This window comes from Myiozetetes cayanensis, unplaced genomic scaffold (genome assembly GCF_022539395.1).
Source record: "Myiozetetes cayanensis isolate MyiCay16 unplaced genomic scaffold, myiCay2020 scf16, whole genome shotgun sequence".
Taxonomy (NCBI): domain Eukaryota; kingdom Metazoa; phylum Chordata; class Aves; order Passeriformes; family Tyrannidae; genus Myiozetetes; species Myiozetetes cayanensis.
The window spans coordinates 12,856,076-12,869,755 of NW_026087270.1; the positions used below are offsets into that span (position 1 = coordinate 12,856,076).

A 13,680-nucleotide genomic window follows, 5' to 3' on the forward strand; every position below is an offset into this window, starting at 1 on the left:
ATTCTAGCACAGCCTACATAGTAGTATTTCAGGCAAATCACTTTCTGACAAAAATCCTATGTTGATATACTCCTTTCATGAAAAAACAGTCCACTTTCTAAAATACAAATGTATGGAAATGAAACTCTAATGAAACAGTCGCATATTAAAAGCTTTTAACAGCTGAGAATGCAACAAATCACGAGCAAGCTCTTAGTACAGCTTCCAGTCCTTTATCATTAGCCTGCAGCTTAAAACTAGAACATTAACACATCTCCATAGTGCCTGGAGAAAGATCAGAGCTAGGTAAATGTAGGTCAACTAAGCCCATGAGTCAGTGCAACTCTGCCTGCCCACCACTTAAGTTATCAAAGGCTCAAAAATATAGTGCATGACTGTACCATCCCTTTTTTTCCCCCAATCCAGGTTTTACCTTGTGTCAGAACAAAATTCTTACAGCTGAAGAGAGTTACACATTTTCTTCACATTTCACATGGATTAATCTGAGAGGGATTTATTCCATTATGAAAAAAAAAAAAAGAGAATGATCATTCTCAAAAAGTGATTTCCTGATCAGAGGAAAAACCAGTTCTCTAGCAGTACAGAAGCACAGTTGTGGCTGTGGCATTACTGGAAGGGCAGGTTTCATGAACAAATGGCCCCTACAGCCTGATGTTATCTGAGGGCACAAGGTGGATCAGAACAGTTTATCCTGAATATTGGAACTCGAGCATTCACAGCAGCAGAGCAGGTTGTGCTCTTTTTCAGCAATTATATAACGTATTTCAAATCAGAGCAACAAAGTGAACAATAACCATACCAAAACCTGCCAAAACACGAGCCAATTTCTTACACCCAAACAAATTCTGTTTATGCACACTCAGTGTTGTGTTACCAAAAATGAGGTGCCTGTTGGCATCCTTCCACTTCAAACAGCAGCTGCCACAGAGTGTATCCAGCCCAAGGAAGTTGGCTATAAAATGGTCATTATAGTCAATGGCGGGGAGAAAGTGTAGAATAAAACCCAACCCATCATCTTACACAAACACCACTGTATTTATGAGCGTGATGTTCTGGAAAGACTCCTTATCTTCCAGTCTCCAAAGTAGGACTGCTACAGCAAAAAGAAACACTGCTGCTTCACATTTAAGATTTTCCCCAACTGACACTTCTGTTCCAAAAAACAGCGAAGAAAAACTCAAAACAGGCACGATCTTACTTTGTAAATAATCACAGCACAAAGAATGGCAATGTTGGTGCAGCCCTTCTACGTCATCATAAAGCAGTGGCTCAGCAAAGGGGCCACTTTTTATACACATCTTTTATACACATTTTATACACACCTTTTAATTTGCATCCTATGGGTGAGCATGACATATTCTTGCTAAGAAAATACTTTCCCCAGAACCCAAGGTGAGAACATGCACACCACACAAACAGGGCTGCAGTGAAGAGCAGGCATTTTGGGACCACAGCAGGATACCTGCAGAGTGTGCTCCTGCCAGTGAGCAAAAGGAGAGACAACTCAATTGTCAGAGGTGATTACATCAACTCTCAGCTCTTTGGAGAGCAAAAGAGGGAATTTCTGACACCTTTACACCACCACTACGAGCCCAAAGAACATCTGTCTGTGATGCAGAGTAGTAACATTTTCCAATCTGTTTTCTTGTAGCGTTAAATCAAAATACAAGCCAAACAAAAATACTTTCCTATTAAATTCTCCAAGCAGGAACTCCTTCCAAATACCAAAAGAAAAATAAATGCTTCCAAAATAGTTCTGAATTCAAGAACAGTGGCTGATGAAACACCTATGGCCAAGGCTCTACCTTCACACCCTCGAAGATCCAGAAAACACCAGCTTCAGGCTGGGTGTTCATCACTGAGCAAACACATTTACTTCAAGCTCTGCAGACTCCTCTTGCACTGAACTAGTTATTGGGTCTAATGTGCAAATTCTAAACTCTCCATATAACGAAGAACAAAAATAATTAAGACCTCAATTATTCTGATTTACTACAGCATGATAAGCTCTGAGGAGAGAGAAGTTGGAAGTTACTCAAGAACACAGCCAGTTTAACCACTATTTTATTACAGGTGGGGCAGGCAAAACAATCCCTTAGCAATTTTATCTAATATTTCCCAGCACAAAACCCTTGGTGTTAGCCTTTTGTTTTTTTCTGCCAAACTAAAATCATTAGGACTGCAGTGTTCAGTGCCAGATACGTACAGTGGGACAAACTTCTAAGAAAATGGCAGTAAAATCAGTTTACAGCTGGAGAACACTGCTTTGGCCACATTAAATAGCAAACTGCCTTTTAACACCTCACGGATGTCCACCCAAGTTCCAGGCATGCTGTATAAATCCATGTTTTTCTGTGGTTGACAATCTTTATTTAGCAGATATTCCAGCAAGTGAGATTCTGAAGGATTATGTTCAAGAAGCTTCTCTCAGGTGGAAGGACAGCACACATCTCTTCTCCCATGCACATAGTTTGCAGTATCCAGGAGCCAGCACATTCCTATCCCAGCAAGGCAGGATGCTCTGGGCTACTGGAACAAAGACAGGCTTTCCTGGAATGGCTTCCAGGCTGCAGAGGTGCTTGGTAGTGCCCTGGCAGAGCAAAGCCCTTCTTTTGTGCTTACTATACCTGAATTTACCTCACAGGCTACTTTTATCCTTCAAATCCACGGTTTAAAGAAGTAAAACTAATAGATCTAGACATGGATGAGGTTTTTAAAAAGAAAAAAAAAAAAGAGAAGTAGAGCTCTAGGAAGAAAAAGTGCAAGCACGTGAGCTTTAAGAAATTAAACAGGTTTAAATATAGGCACATTTTAAATAGTTCAAGAATATTACAATTGGCTTGATGAGGCCAAAGATGAGGGACAGGAGTTAGATGAAGATTTGACACAGGACCTGAAGTTACTGACAGAGATAGCAGAGGAGAAAAAAAATGGAAAGAACTGGCCTGTGCCCTGCCAGACCACCCTCCTCTTCAAAAGCTGAACTATCCCCAAAATTGTGGAATCAGGTAATCTTTCCACTGTTATCAGAAATCTTTTTAATTCAGTTTCATCAGTATGTATCTCATACTCCCTCACCTGTGAGGTGCTCCATGTGCCTGAACTGTGGACACCCTTTCCATGCAGGTAAAAGACCCAGCCTTACAAATACAGTGTCCAACATTTAGGGTCATACACCATTAAGATACAGAAATTACAGTAAAAATGAAGTTTCTAAAGTCAAGCAATCAAAAGCAAAGCTGCACAAAAATTCAGACTGCTTCTATCTTTATTTGATTCCCACTAATTTGTGTAAGTTCAGTATTTTCTTTGCTTATTCCAAGTACCCTCATCCTTCCCAGAGGACTGGGATCTATACAGGATCAGTGTAGCCCCATCCCAGAGAATGATTCCACCCTGGGCAGTAAGGAAACTGCTGTTCCAGTTTGTCAAACAAGCCGAAAAACACACTGGAATAAAGTGGGAAATGAATGCACAGCCTCTGAATTACTGTAGCTAAACACTGTGGAAAATTAGAACTCTATCCCTCAGAGCAGCAATCAGACGAGTCACCCACACAATGCTCTTCACAAGTAATTACTCAGGGCAGGATTTGAGACTGCTAAGATTAGGTGAGGTAAAAATTAGCTATCTGGACTCCATCCTGCCAAGGAACACAGATTAGCACCTTCAGAAGGCAGTCGAGCCCACCTACCCAGCACTGATACACCTCTTTGGAAGGCCAAACTTCACATCTCAAGCCTAAATTTTGGCAGCGTTGAATGCTTGGAGTTACAGATGAGCGAGAATTAACCTCGAAAGTTTAGTATTCATCGAAATGTGGTGCAAAGTCCTATCAAAACCTTGCTGGCCACCAAGAGAGAATGAAAAAAGACAGTGCAAAAGGTAATGATACCCAGAGCCTGTCCAGGGTGATTGCCCTGGCAAGGCACTGCACATGTACCAGGGACAGTAAAACACTGTCTGGTCATTACAAACACACACAACCTGCTCCATTCACCAAGGCCACACAGGTTTTACTTGCCTTTCTGCTGGATCCACAATCCCACCTCTTCTCCTGTGCCAGTTCTGGCACATGCTGAATGACCAGTGAGATGATTCTACTCAAACTGAGCAAAAATGATCCAGATGGTTACCAGTGTAAAGCAAAAGGCTCAAATGGCCAGGAACAAGGAGAATGAGACTTTGCCCTTTGCAAATTGTGACCTGCTGAAAATGGGTTATAATCTCATAGAGAAACAGCCAAAAATAAACCAGAGAACTTGTGGAAAACACAATGATTGGTGAATGACTCAAGGGGATCACAGAAATGAAACACAACTACCACTACACAATAAAGTCTCCCACATTTTAAGCTCTGTATCAGCTAAAGTTTGAGAGTAATAATCCTACAGAGGTTCTGTCTTCTCTCTGAATTCAAACCCCTTCCAGCACTTCACCAGGTGACACATGTGCGTGTTGGATGTCCCCGGCAGACAGAACCTGAAGACACCATCCCGTGTCCTGATTCCTGGGAAATTCTCAGCTATCCATCTCCTCTACCAGCCCGAGGTGTAGCAAACCGGCAGGTGGAAACCTGAGAGGATCTGGCAAAGCCCATGACAGCAACTTTGTATTTAGAAGGGGTGTGCAAGTTAAAATGAGAACTGGGACACCACACATACGCCACCGCCTCCTGAGATAGTTTGAGAGCTTAAGGATTTGCAACACAATTTAATGGAGATGCAAGATCCTTGCTAGAGCAAGTGCACAGATTAACACACTGCTGTCACCACACCCAGATAGTAAGTATATTAAACACTCATATTTTCAAGTGACAGCATTAAAAACCAGGCTATGAGTACCGCAGTAGCTTTGCTGCATGATAACAGTGACAATTTTAAGAGTTGTTTGGGTTTTCTTGCATAGCTCATTTCCAAAGACTGATAGTGCTGCTACTCCATGTCCTTCCTTGTGCCAGATCTTCTGTTAGCATTCAGATTTGTTTTGCACATACGAATTAAAGAATGCAGAGCAGAGCACTGAAGATATTTCCCAAGGCATTTACAGTCTCAAAGACTGAAATTCTCTTGCTTTGTGAGGGAGAAAAAGGGACTAAACTAGAGTATAATGAGAAACTACTACTGACGAAGCCCAGAAGCCTGTGAGATCAGGGTACAGACAGCTCATGCATCTCCTCCATCAGGCAGGAGTTGAATCACCACTTCCTTGGCCTGCACATCCAGCCATCTACAAACAGCAATGTGGATGTAAGGCAGGGAAGCAAACCCAACCCCACAGTGGCTCTTCAGCTTCCTCAGAGCACGGACAGAGGCAGGAGCAGCCGCTGCCTGCAGTGGCCCTGCTCACACCCCTCACCTCCACGAGGCTGTCTGCAACTCCAGCACCTTTTCCATCCTCTCATCCATCCATGGTTTTTGGGGACCTCCACATAAATACCAGCAAACTACCATCTAGCCTGTAATGCTGACGATGATGAAACCACACCCTCCCATTTCAGCTCTCTGCGAACTTACAATACTATTCACTTTCAAACGACGCCAATTTAGGCAGTTTTTGGAAGAACATGTTCCTCATGGGGTTGTACATTGCCTCCTTTGCTCCCAAATCTAATTAAAAAATCTCGCAGACCATAAAGACATTCCATAAACGTGATGAGTTACTCGTGCAATTGTTCAAAATGGCTGTTTTGCAAATAAGACAGAAAGTAACAACTGAACTACAAAATACAAACTGATTTCAGTTTCAAATTAGGGATGTCTGATGTTATCAAATATTGCTGCCTACTCAGTAAACACTGGATGTGTTGGACACTCAGACTTGGAGCTGACCAATGAGCAGTTCTTCACTAATTATAAGCAGTTTTGTTTTAAAGCTGTCATAAAATAAGTAAATTCAGAGCACAAACACGAAAAACTTGATGTGGAACCCAAAGGGCTAAAAAACACCTTAACATATAATACAGCTTGTCTTTTTCCTAGCACTAAGACTTTGGGCTATAAAAGTCTATGAGGAATTCAGACCAACTATAAAGTCATCTTACCATGACAATAATGCTCACAGCTCAGCCCCCCATGGAGCACTGCAGTGGGGAATGAGGGATCCCTCTGCCCACTGCAACTCCTGCCCATGTACCCACCACCACCACCAGCACAAAGCAAGGGGGGAAAAAATGTGCCCTACTGCATAATTCCAGGGGTGAATAGTGATGAGAACTCAGGGAAATCTCTATTTTAAGGATGCAATTACACTAAAGCTGAAAGCCACGTTGGCCTTAATGTGACAGTCATTTCTGCAAAGTGTAATACATGTCCACTGCCCTTATGGTCCCCGATTCAGGACACTCAGAGCGGTGGCAACACCTGGAACACGCCAACCCAGCATCTGCTATTTCCACTCACCTGGACTCACGGCAGGAGTGGCCACCACAATTCAGAGCTGGACTAAGGGGAAGATCAAGAGACTGAGAACACAAACCTGTTGACATGAGCAAACTCCACAGCTTTATTTCTTCTGCTCTGAAAGCTGACTGCTCCTCCTTCACACTCTTATGATTGTGCTGCACTTACATTTTCTGTCACTTGCACTGCCAGGACGATAATTCCATGTATCTCATTCCTGCTTGCTCTGAAAGCACTCACAGCATAAACCCTTTTTTGGTTGTCATAAGTTCTGTTGGGGAGTTCTCACTATCTGTGAGATTCATGCAAGCCTAAACTTCCTGCTATGGTCTATGGTCTGTGGTCACAGCCTTTAGCTGAGAAAAAAGTGAGTATTGGTAACAGCCTAAATAAGTTGTCTGACTTTTTTTCCAACTTTGTATCCATTAACCACAGTGCTCCAGAGAAGTTTTCAAACAGTGGTAACTTTGGGTTTGTATCCCAAAGGCACCAGAGGAGCAGAAAGTGAGGTTTTCCAGTCTTTAGGGACATTAAAGTGCTATTCCTTACTTTCTTGGGTAACAGCTATTATTAGAGCCCATATGATTTAATGGACAGACTGAAGGAGACGAACTCAGGAGAACTTGATTCTTTTTGCAGTTCAGCTGTTACTTGTGCTGACAATGACTCTTTCTCTCTCTGCTTGATTTCCCTCTCCTTTTATCACACTTACTCATATTTAAAATGACAAGGCCATCCCGTACTATGCACCAGGATAGCCTCATTTTGAACCAAAGAGCCTCCTAAGTAACATGGCCCAAAATCATTCTTTGAGCACAATTAATTTAATTGCCTGTTCTTCCCCTTACACAATGAAAATGAACATTTTCCTTGTCCCTCCCCATCCATCTTAATGCCTGCACCAAGAATCAAAGGGATTATCAGTATCTTGCCTATTGTAACACACTGCTACACCACCTACAAAGGCATCCCTCTCCAAGACAAAATATTTTCACACCAAAAGCCTTCACTTCTTTGCATGAATGATACATGACTTCTGTATTTTAAGTTACAGTGGCGAATCCACTGCCAGCCTGCAACATTCATGGGGGAAAATGAGGCAGGAAAGCTGTGAATCACTACAGCAGGCTCTAAATGTATGAAAAACATGCCCACTGCACTGAGGGAATAGCTCTGCTATTTCTGCTGCTGCACTCAGTGTAGTTCAAACAAAATAAGAAGTCTTTCATACACAGAAATCTCTGAAGAAAACCTACTTTCTTACATGTTTTTTAAATGCATCTTTTCACACAACCTTAAGAGACGTGTTCTTCTCTACAGTTTCTTACAGATAGTGCATTTTTCTCTTCCACCTCAAAGCTGAACCTCAATTGGGGTATTTACTTTTTTAACAAAGTAACAAATGACACATCCCTGAAGTGATTTTCCAGTTTGCATTAACATCACCCTCAATGAAACTGATTTAGATCCCTTTCTTTTCTACTACAATTCCAATGCAAACAACATTCAATGCTTCTTTTAAAGCTTCTATACATGATATGAATTCACACACGATACTCTAAGAAGCAAAATTCCCCAAAGCACCCCTAACGTTTTTTTTCCCTACAGCACTAACATTTGTGACTACCACAGAATATCAACAAGGCCTTTCTTAATCTTAAGCTCACATGCTTTTCCAAAAGGTGTATGATTTAAATAAGCCTTACACAAACACTTTGTTAGGGCTACTGTGATTTAAGCTACCTCCTGCCTGACTGCAGGTGAAGAAAAACAGACCTTGTAGCACACACCAAAGATCAATAAATCATATGCTGTCAAACAGGGAGGAAAAGTTCTTACCCATATTTTAAATATCAAGAACATCTGCAAATAAATGAGGTATTAGAGAGTCAAATATGAAATGAAAAGACTAATGCACATCAAAGTTTTACTCTATTAAAACATTAATGAATATATTAACATGAGCACTAACCTAACAGAATCCTTTTAAGTGTTTTAAAAATAACCAACATAGCCCCATTATTTAGAATACTTAAAACAGTCTCCAAAGCATATGTTAAAACATCATAAAATAAAAATAGGGTTCAGAACCCCAATTTTAAGACACCAGACTATTCCATGATGGAATGTCCATACATACACACATGTACATACACACACACACTTTTTTTCCCCATGAAGCATAACCCTTTGTTCCCTAATCCCCAGTTGTATGTTTAATGATCACACATAAAACACTTCCATCAAACAGAAAAACCGCAGTTCCAGCATGTTTAATTCTTTGGAAATGAACATCTACATTGCTGAAATGGCATTAGAGTGACAAATGACTATAATCCAATGGCCCAAGGCCAGCAACTTCTATTACAACAGATTTGGCTGTTTTGTACGACACAGCATGTTGTGTGTCGACCACTAAACAGAAATGAGACTGCTCAGTTTACCTATAAACAAAACCTCACTTAACTTTACAAGTGTTTTAGCAGCTACGTGGATGGAAAAAGCAGTGTGTTTAAGCAACTGCCTCCAAAAACTGGATTTATTAATAGGTAGATGGCTGGATCCATTCTAAAACGTCTCCAGATCAGTGCCATAGCCTAGAATGCACAGAATAAATAGCAGTGATTCACAAAACCTGTGGGTTTTAGCCTATTTGCATGCTTCCATACAGTTCCAAATTTAAGTTCTATGTCAGTTTTCCCAGACTTCCTTTTTTTAAGTCAGGCAACCCACACTCACCCACTTCACTCTGTGTGGCTTCACCATTCACATTTTAGAAAGGCAAATGATACCTCCTGGCTACTGAAACTCTCAGTTTCAGCTGCAGCCTGAATTCCCAAGATCACGGAATGCCTGAATAACTACTCACTCCATGGGCAAAAGGATGAACCCAGATCCTTCTGAGCAGTGAGAATAGGGCTCAAAAAATCAGAGGGGGAGACAAATCCAGCTTCTTCAGCCCTTTAAAACACAGGACAGCAACTGAGCAGCAGCTGCAGCAAGAGGATGCACTCAAACACCTCTCCCCAAATCTACCCACAGCAGCCCTTTTCCAGAGCCACCTTTTATTCTGTGTTCAGGGTGTCCCCCATATTTTCACCAACCTGACAGAATCCACACTGCCCTCTCCCCAGACGCTTCCTTCTGCCTGTAAGGACAACTCCAACATTCCCCACATGTGCCCAAGAACCTCATCCAGCTGCAGAACAACCAATTTTTCACACTATTTTAGAGACATCGATTTCCTAATCGCCACAAACATCAGGCAATGCACTGCAAAGGCAGCACAGCACAAATGCCTGCAGAATGCTGCCTTTTTTTCTTCTTCTAGAAACAGCCCTGGCTTAAGGGAACATCAAACTACACCCTGCCAGGAAGCAACCCTCCAAGCCAGCCATAAAAGAGGCCGTTTGCAGTGCAGTGTTTCAGGGAGTCAGGTTGCATGCCATGTTCTGAGTTCCAGTTCTTCTGGTTGCCAGGCCAGACACATCCTGGGTGAGGATGAGCAGCTCAGGAGCTTGTTCAGCTTTTTTTGATTTTCTCTGAGCTGAAACCCGCCTGGTTTTCACTCCAGCCGGGTTTGGGGGCAATGCGGTACGTTTAAAATGGCCCCGAGTTCATTTGACACCACAGTGATGGTGAAAGAACAAAACAAGCATAAATGATTCATTCTGCCATGGTATCCTTTCTTCTGCTCAACTTGTTTTCACAGGAATTCACAAATGATGCGTCTGTATTAATTCTTTCTATGAAAAACAATAGAAAAAGGGGCTAAACCAACAGTTTACACAGTTCTGACAGTTTTACTCTTTCCAAACAGGGAAATAGTTTTTAAGCTGCCTTTTTTTTTTTTTTTAGACACCCTTGATGACAAATGGTTTTAACTAGATCAGCTTAACATCTCCAGTGTCATGTAGTGATACAGCAGGTTTACTTCTAGCTCAACCTTAAAAAAAGAACAGATTTTCAAATTAGTCAGCACACACCCAGCAGACCAACAGCAACACTTAAATATCTTATTAAATGATTATGAAATAATGGCATGAAACACAGAGGTACAAACGACCAGCAATACCTAAACCATGTCATCCTTCACTCCTGTGCTTGCTGAAGAGCTGACCATCCAAAATTAATGCCCCTTTGGAAATATTTGATATGAGCATTTCATGAATCGTTCGTCACAACGTGCAAACTGACTGGGAAAATGTTTCTGCCCACTCTTACATGATCCATCCATCGGCAGAAATCTGACTGTGCATTTCAGCTGTAAGAGCAGCAGCATTTTCTTGAAGGCCTTTTCCTCTGCGTGTGACAAAAAATATCTCAATTATTCTACACCCAAATAACAGTGATATGGAAAAATGACACGCTTTTGTTCACAACTCTCCATCATGATATGAGCACAATGACTCAATAATGTTATTTATCTTGTGCTCAGAACAGACAACTTTCAGCAAAACTCTTTATTTTTTTTCTACTGATCTGCAACAGCATCGTTCTAAAATAAAAAGGAAAAATCCTACACATGAAACTGCATCCCTGAACTTCTCTTCAGGCTTTTCATCCAAAAGAGTCCAAAATGTTGTTACCTTAATTCAGCATTATAGCACCCCATTGGTTTAGAATTATTCACATAAATCCCAGTCAGCACCTAAATAAACTGTTTAAATTTGGAAATAATAAAAAAAAAAAAAACACACAAAAATAGGTTGCTTAATGACATGAACAAAGCACCAGCTAAAAGGTATCTTACAGATACGCTTCCAAATTTTATATAAATTTACACAGATATCCTCAGGAGACCCAAATATCTGCATTAACCTATAGAGGGAGTTGATTTAAAATAGTAGATGTTCAAGTTACTACTAAAGATGAATTTACAGTCTCGTTTTAATTTCAGCTCTGCAGCATTTCACTGTCAACTAAATCATCAGCTTCACGGTTTTTTTGTTTCAAGATCCACCAACATAATTAAGTACAGACAGAAAAATGTCCTTAATTCGTCTAAATCAAGAAAAAAGCTGCAGTGTAAACTCCAAACCTATCAAACAGACCACACGCACTGACGAGGGGAAGGGAAAGCAAGGTATGAAATAACCCTTGAGCTGGGCATTGATTCATTTTGATAAACCTGACTGTAATTACCAGTCATTAGGCCAGCTAAAAAAAGTCCAAAAACTAAGTGAGTTTCCTCCACTTGAAAAGGAAAAGAAAGAAAACCTGAAGGACGCCAAATTTTCAAACAATTTTAAATTTTAAACAAACAAACTCCAGAAATTGCAACGACCCTCAGAACAGCTACATAAACAAAATCAGATCCCTCTTGCTCTCGAATATAAACAAATGAAGCTGGACAAGAAATGTCATTATAGTTTTTACCCATTACAAACTTTTGTTTATGGAGGAATCCCTATCAGTGCCACCAGTGCACAAGTTCGTTTGATGTGCAGATTAACTGCCTTCAGAAAAAAATGCAGAATTCAGAATAAAGCATTACTTTCTTTGAAATAACTTACATTTTATGAACCCTACTTTCCTGTCACGAAAGACACGGATTCTTAAAAAAATTTATCTTTAACGGCACCAAAGTTTTCTAAACTTTATTATTTGCTTAATGCAAAGCTGCACAAAGTCTTGCAAATAAACACCTCAGCTTTTCCCGACATTTCTGCTTTAAACCTTTTTGTGACGAAAAACCTTAGAGGGGGAAAAAGAAAGAGCGAAGTGAACCCATTCAATCATTTGCCCTAAGCACACACTGGATTAGCCCGGGAACCGAGCTGTAAACTTCCAGCGAGAAAACCACCACGGCTGCAGTTTTTTTGGGTTTTTTTTTTCCCCACTCCGAGCACAAATCTCCCGGCCGGTTCAGCCAGTGGGATCCAGGGAATCCGCACACGCATCCCCGTGCACGGCGATCTTGCAACACTCAGCCCTTTGCACCCCGATGCGCCGGGGTTTAGCGAGTGTTTGGGCGGGGGGGAGGGGGGGAGGATTACTTTACAAATCTCCTTATTCCCTTCTCGTTATAGAATCGCTTCTGCCTCTTCCCCCTCCAACCCCAAATAAAAAAAGCGAACCCGCAGCCAGGGGCTCTGTCCCAGCCACCTCCGGGCGGGGGCTCAGCACCCACCCCCCCACCTCCCCGAGCCCCGGCGTGGTGACACCGGCACGGGCGCGGGGCCGCCCCCCCAAGCCCTCCGGGCCCCTCCGGGGTGGGAATTCCGCCGGGGGAGCGCCGGATCCGCCGCCCCCCGCGGGCAGCGAGGCGGCCCCGCCGCGCTCCGCGCATTCAATGAACGTGCACAATCACCCTGGGCCTACTCCCGGCCACCACGCTCCCCCCCCACCCCGGGGCCCGCCCGCCGCCGGGAGCCCCGCGGGGCCCGGGCGCGGCGCGGCGCGCGGGCCGCGGAGCGCGGGTGCGGGCGGTACCTGCGCGCCGTGCAGGGCCATGGCGGCCCCGCGTCCCCCGCGGAGCTCGGGCGGTCCTGGCCCCTCACGCCGCCGCCCCCGCCGCCGCCATCTTCTCCCTCGCACGCACCAGCCGGGCGGGCGGCCGCGCGCCCCCGCCGCGCATGCGCCGGCCCCGCCCGCCCGCTGCGCGCGCACGGGGCGGGAGCGCAGCGCGCTGAGGGAGCGGGGCGGGAACCGCCCCCTGAGGGGAGAGGGGGAACGCACACCGGGCGGGAAAGAGGGAGGGGAGCCCCAAAAACTTCCATGGAACCCGCCCATTGACAGGGGACCGGCCCCTGGGGGGAGCGGGAACACACACCACGCGGGAAAGAGGGAGGCGAGCCCCAAAAACTTCACTAGAAGCACCCTCAACCATCTCTCTGATGAGGAGAGCTTGGGGGTGATGGGCGTGTTTAGTCCGGAAAAGAGAAGGCTGAGAGGGGATCTCATAGCTAAAAGATATATAAATATCTCCCAAAGCGGGTGTCAAGAGCGACACAGAATCAGGGAGTGATTTGGGCTGGAAGGGACCTCAAAGATCTTCTCGTTCCAATCCCCATCGCATGGGCAGGGATGCCACTTGCTAGCCCAGGTTGCTCCAAGTCCTGTCCAACCTGGCCTTGAACACTTCCAAGGACTGGGCAGCCACAGCTTCTCTGGGAAACGTGTGCCAGGATGCTTCCAGACTCTTTTTGGTGGTGCCCCGTGACAGGACAAGGAGCAAGGGACATAAACTAAAATACAAGAAGTTTCACCTCAGTTTGAGGAAGAGCTTGTGTACGTTGGGCATGGCAGAGCACTGGAACAGCTGCCCAGGGAGGTC

At 43.7% G+C, this 13,680-nt stretch overlaps 1 protein-coding gene across 2 annotated transcripts in view; it reads right to left on the reverse strand.

The window, feature by feature from the left end:
* USP10 (ubiquitin specific peptidase 10) overlaps positions 1-12,965 on the reverse strand; it is a 46,534-nt gene extending 33,569 nt beyond the window's left edge. The window contains exon 1 of one of the 2 annotated variants that reach the window (XM_050311091.1): positions 12,837-12,965. In XM_050311091.1, the coding sequence (XP_050167048.1) occupies positions 12,837-12,857 (21 nt within the window). In that variant the 5' untranslated portion in view covers positions 12,858-12,965. The remainder of the gene's footprint in view (positions 1-12,836) is intronic. The other variant, XM_050311092.1, reaches the window with a different exon arrangement.
* Between the last annotated feature and the right edge of the window lie 715 nt (positions 12,966-13,680).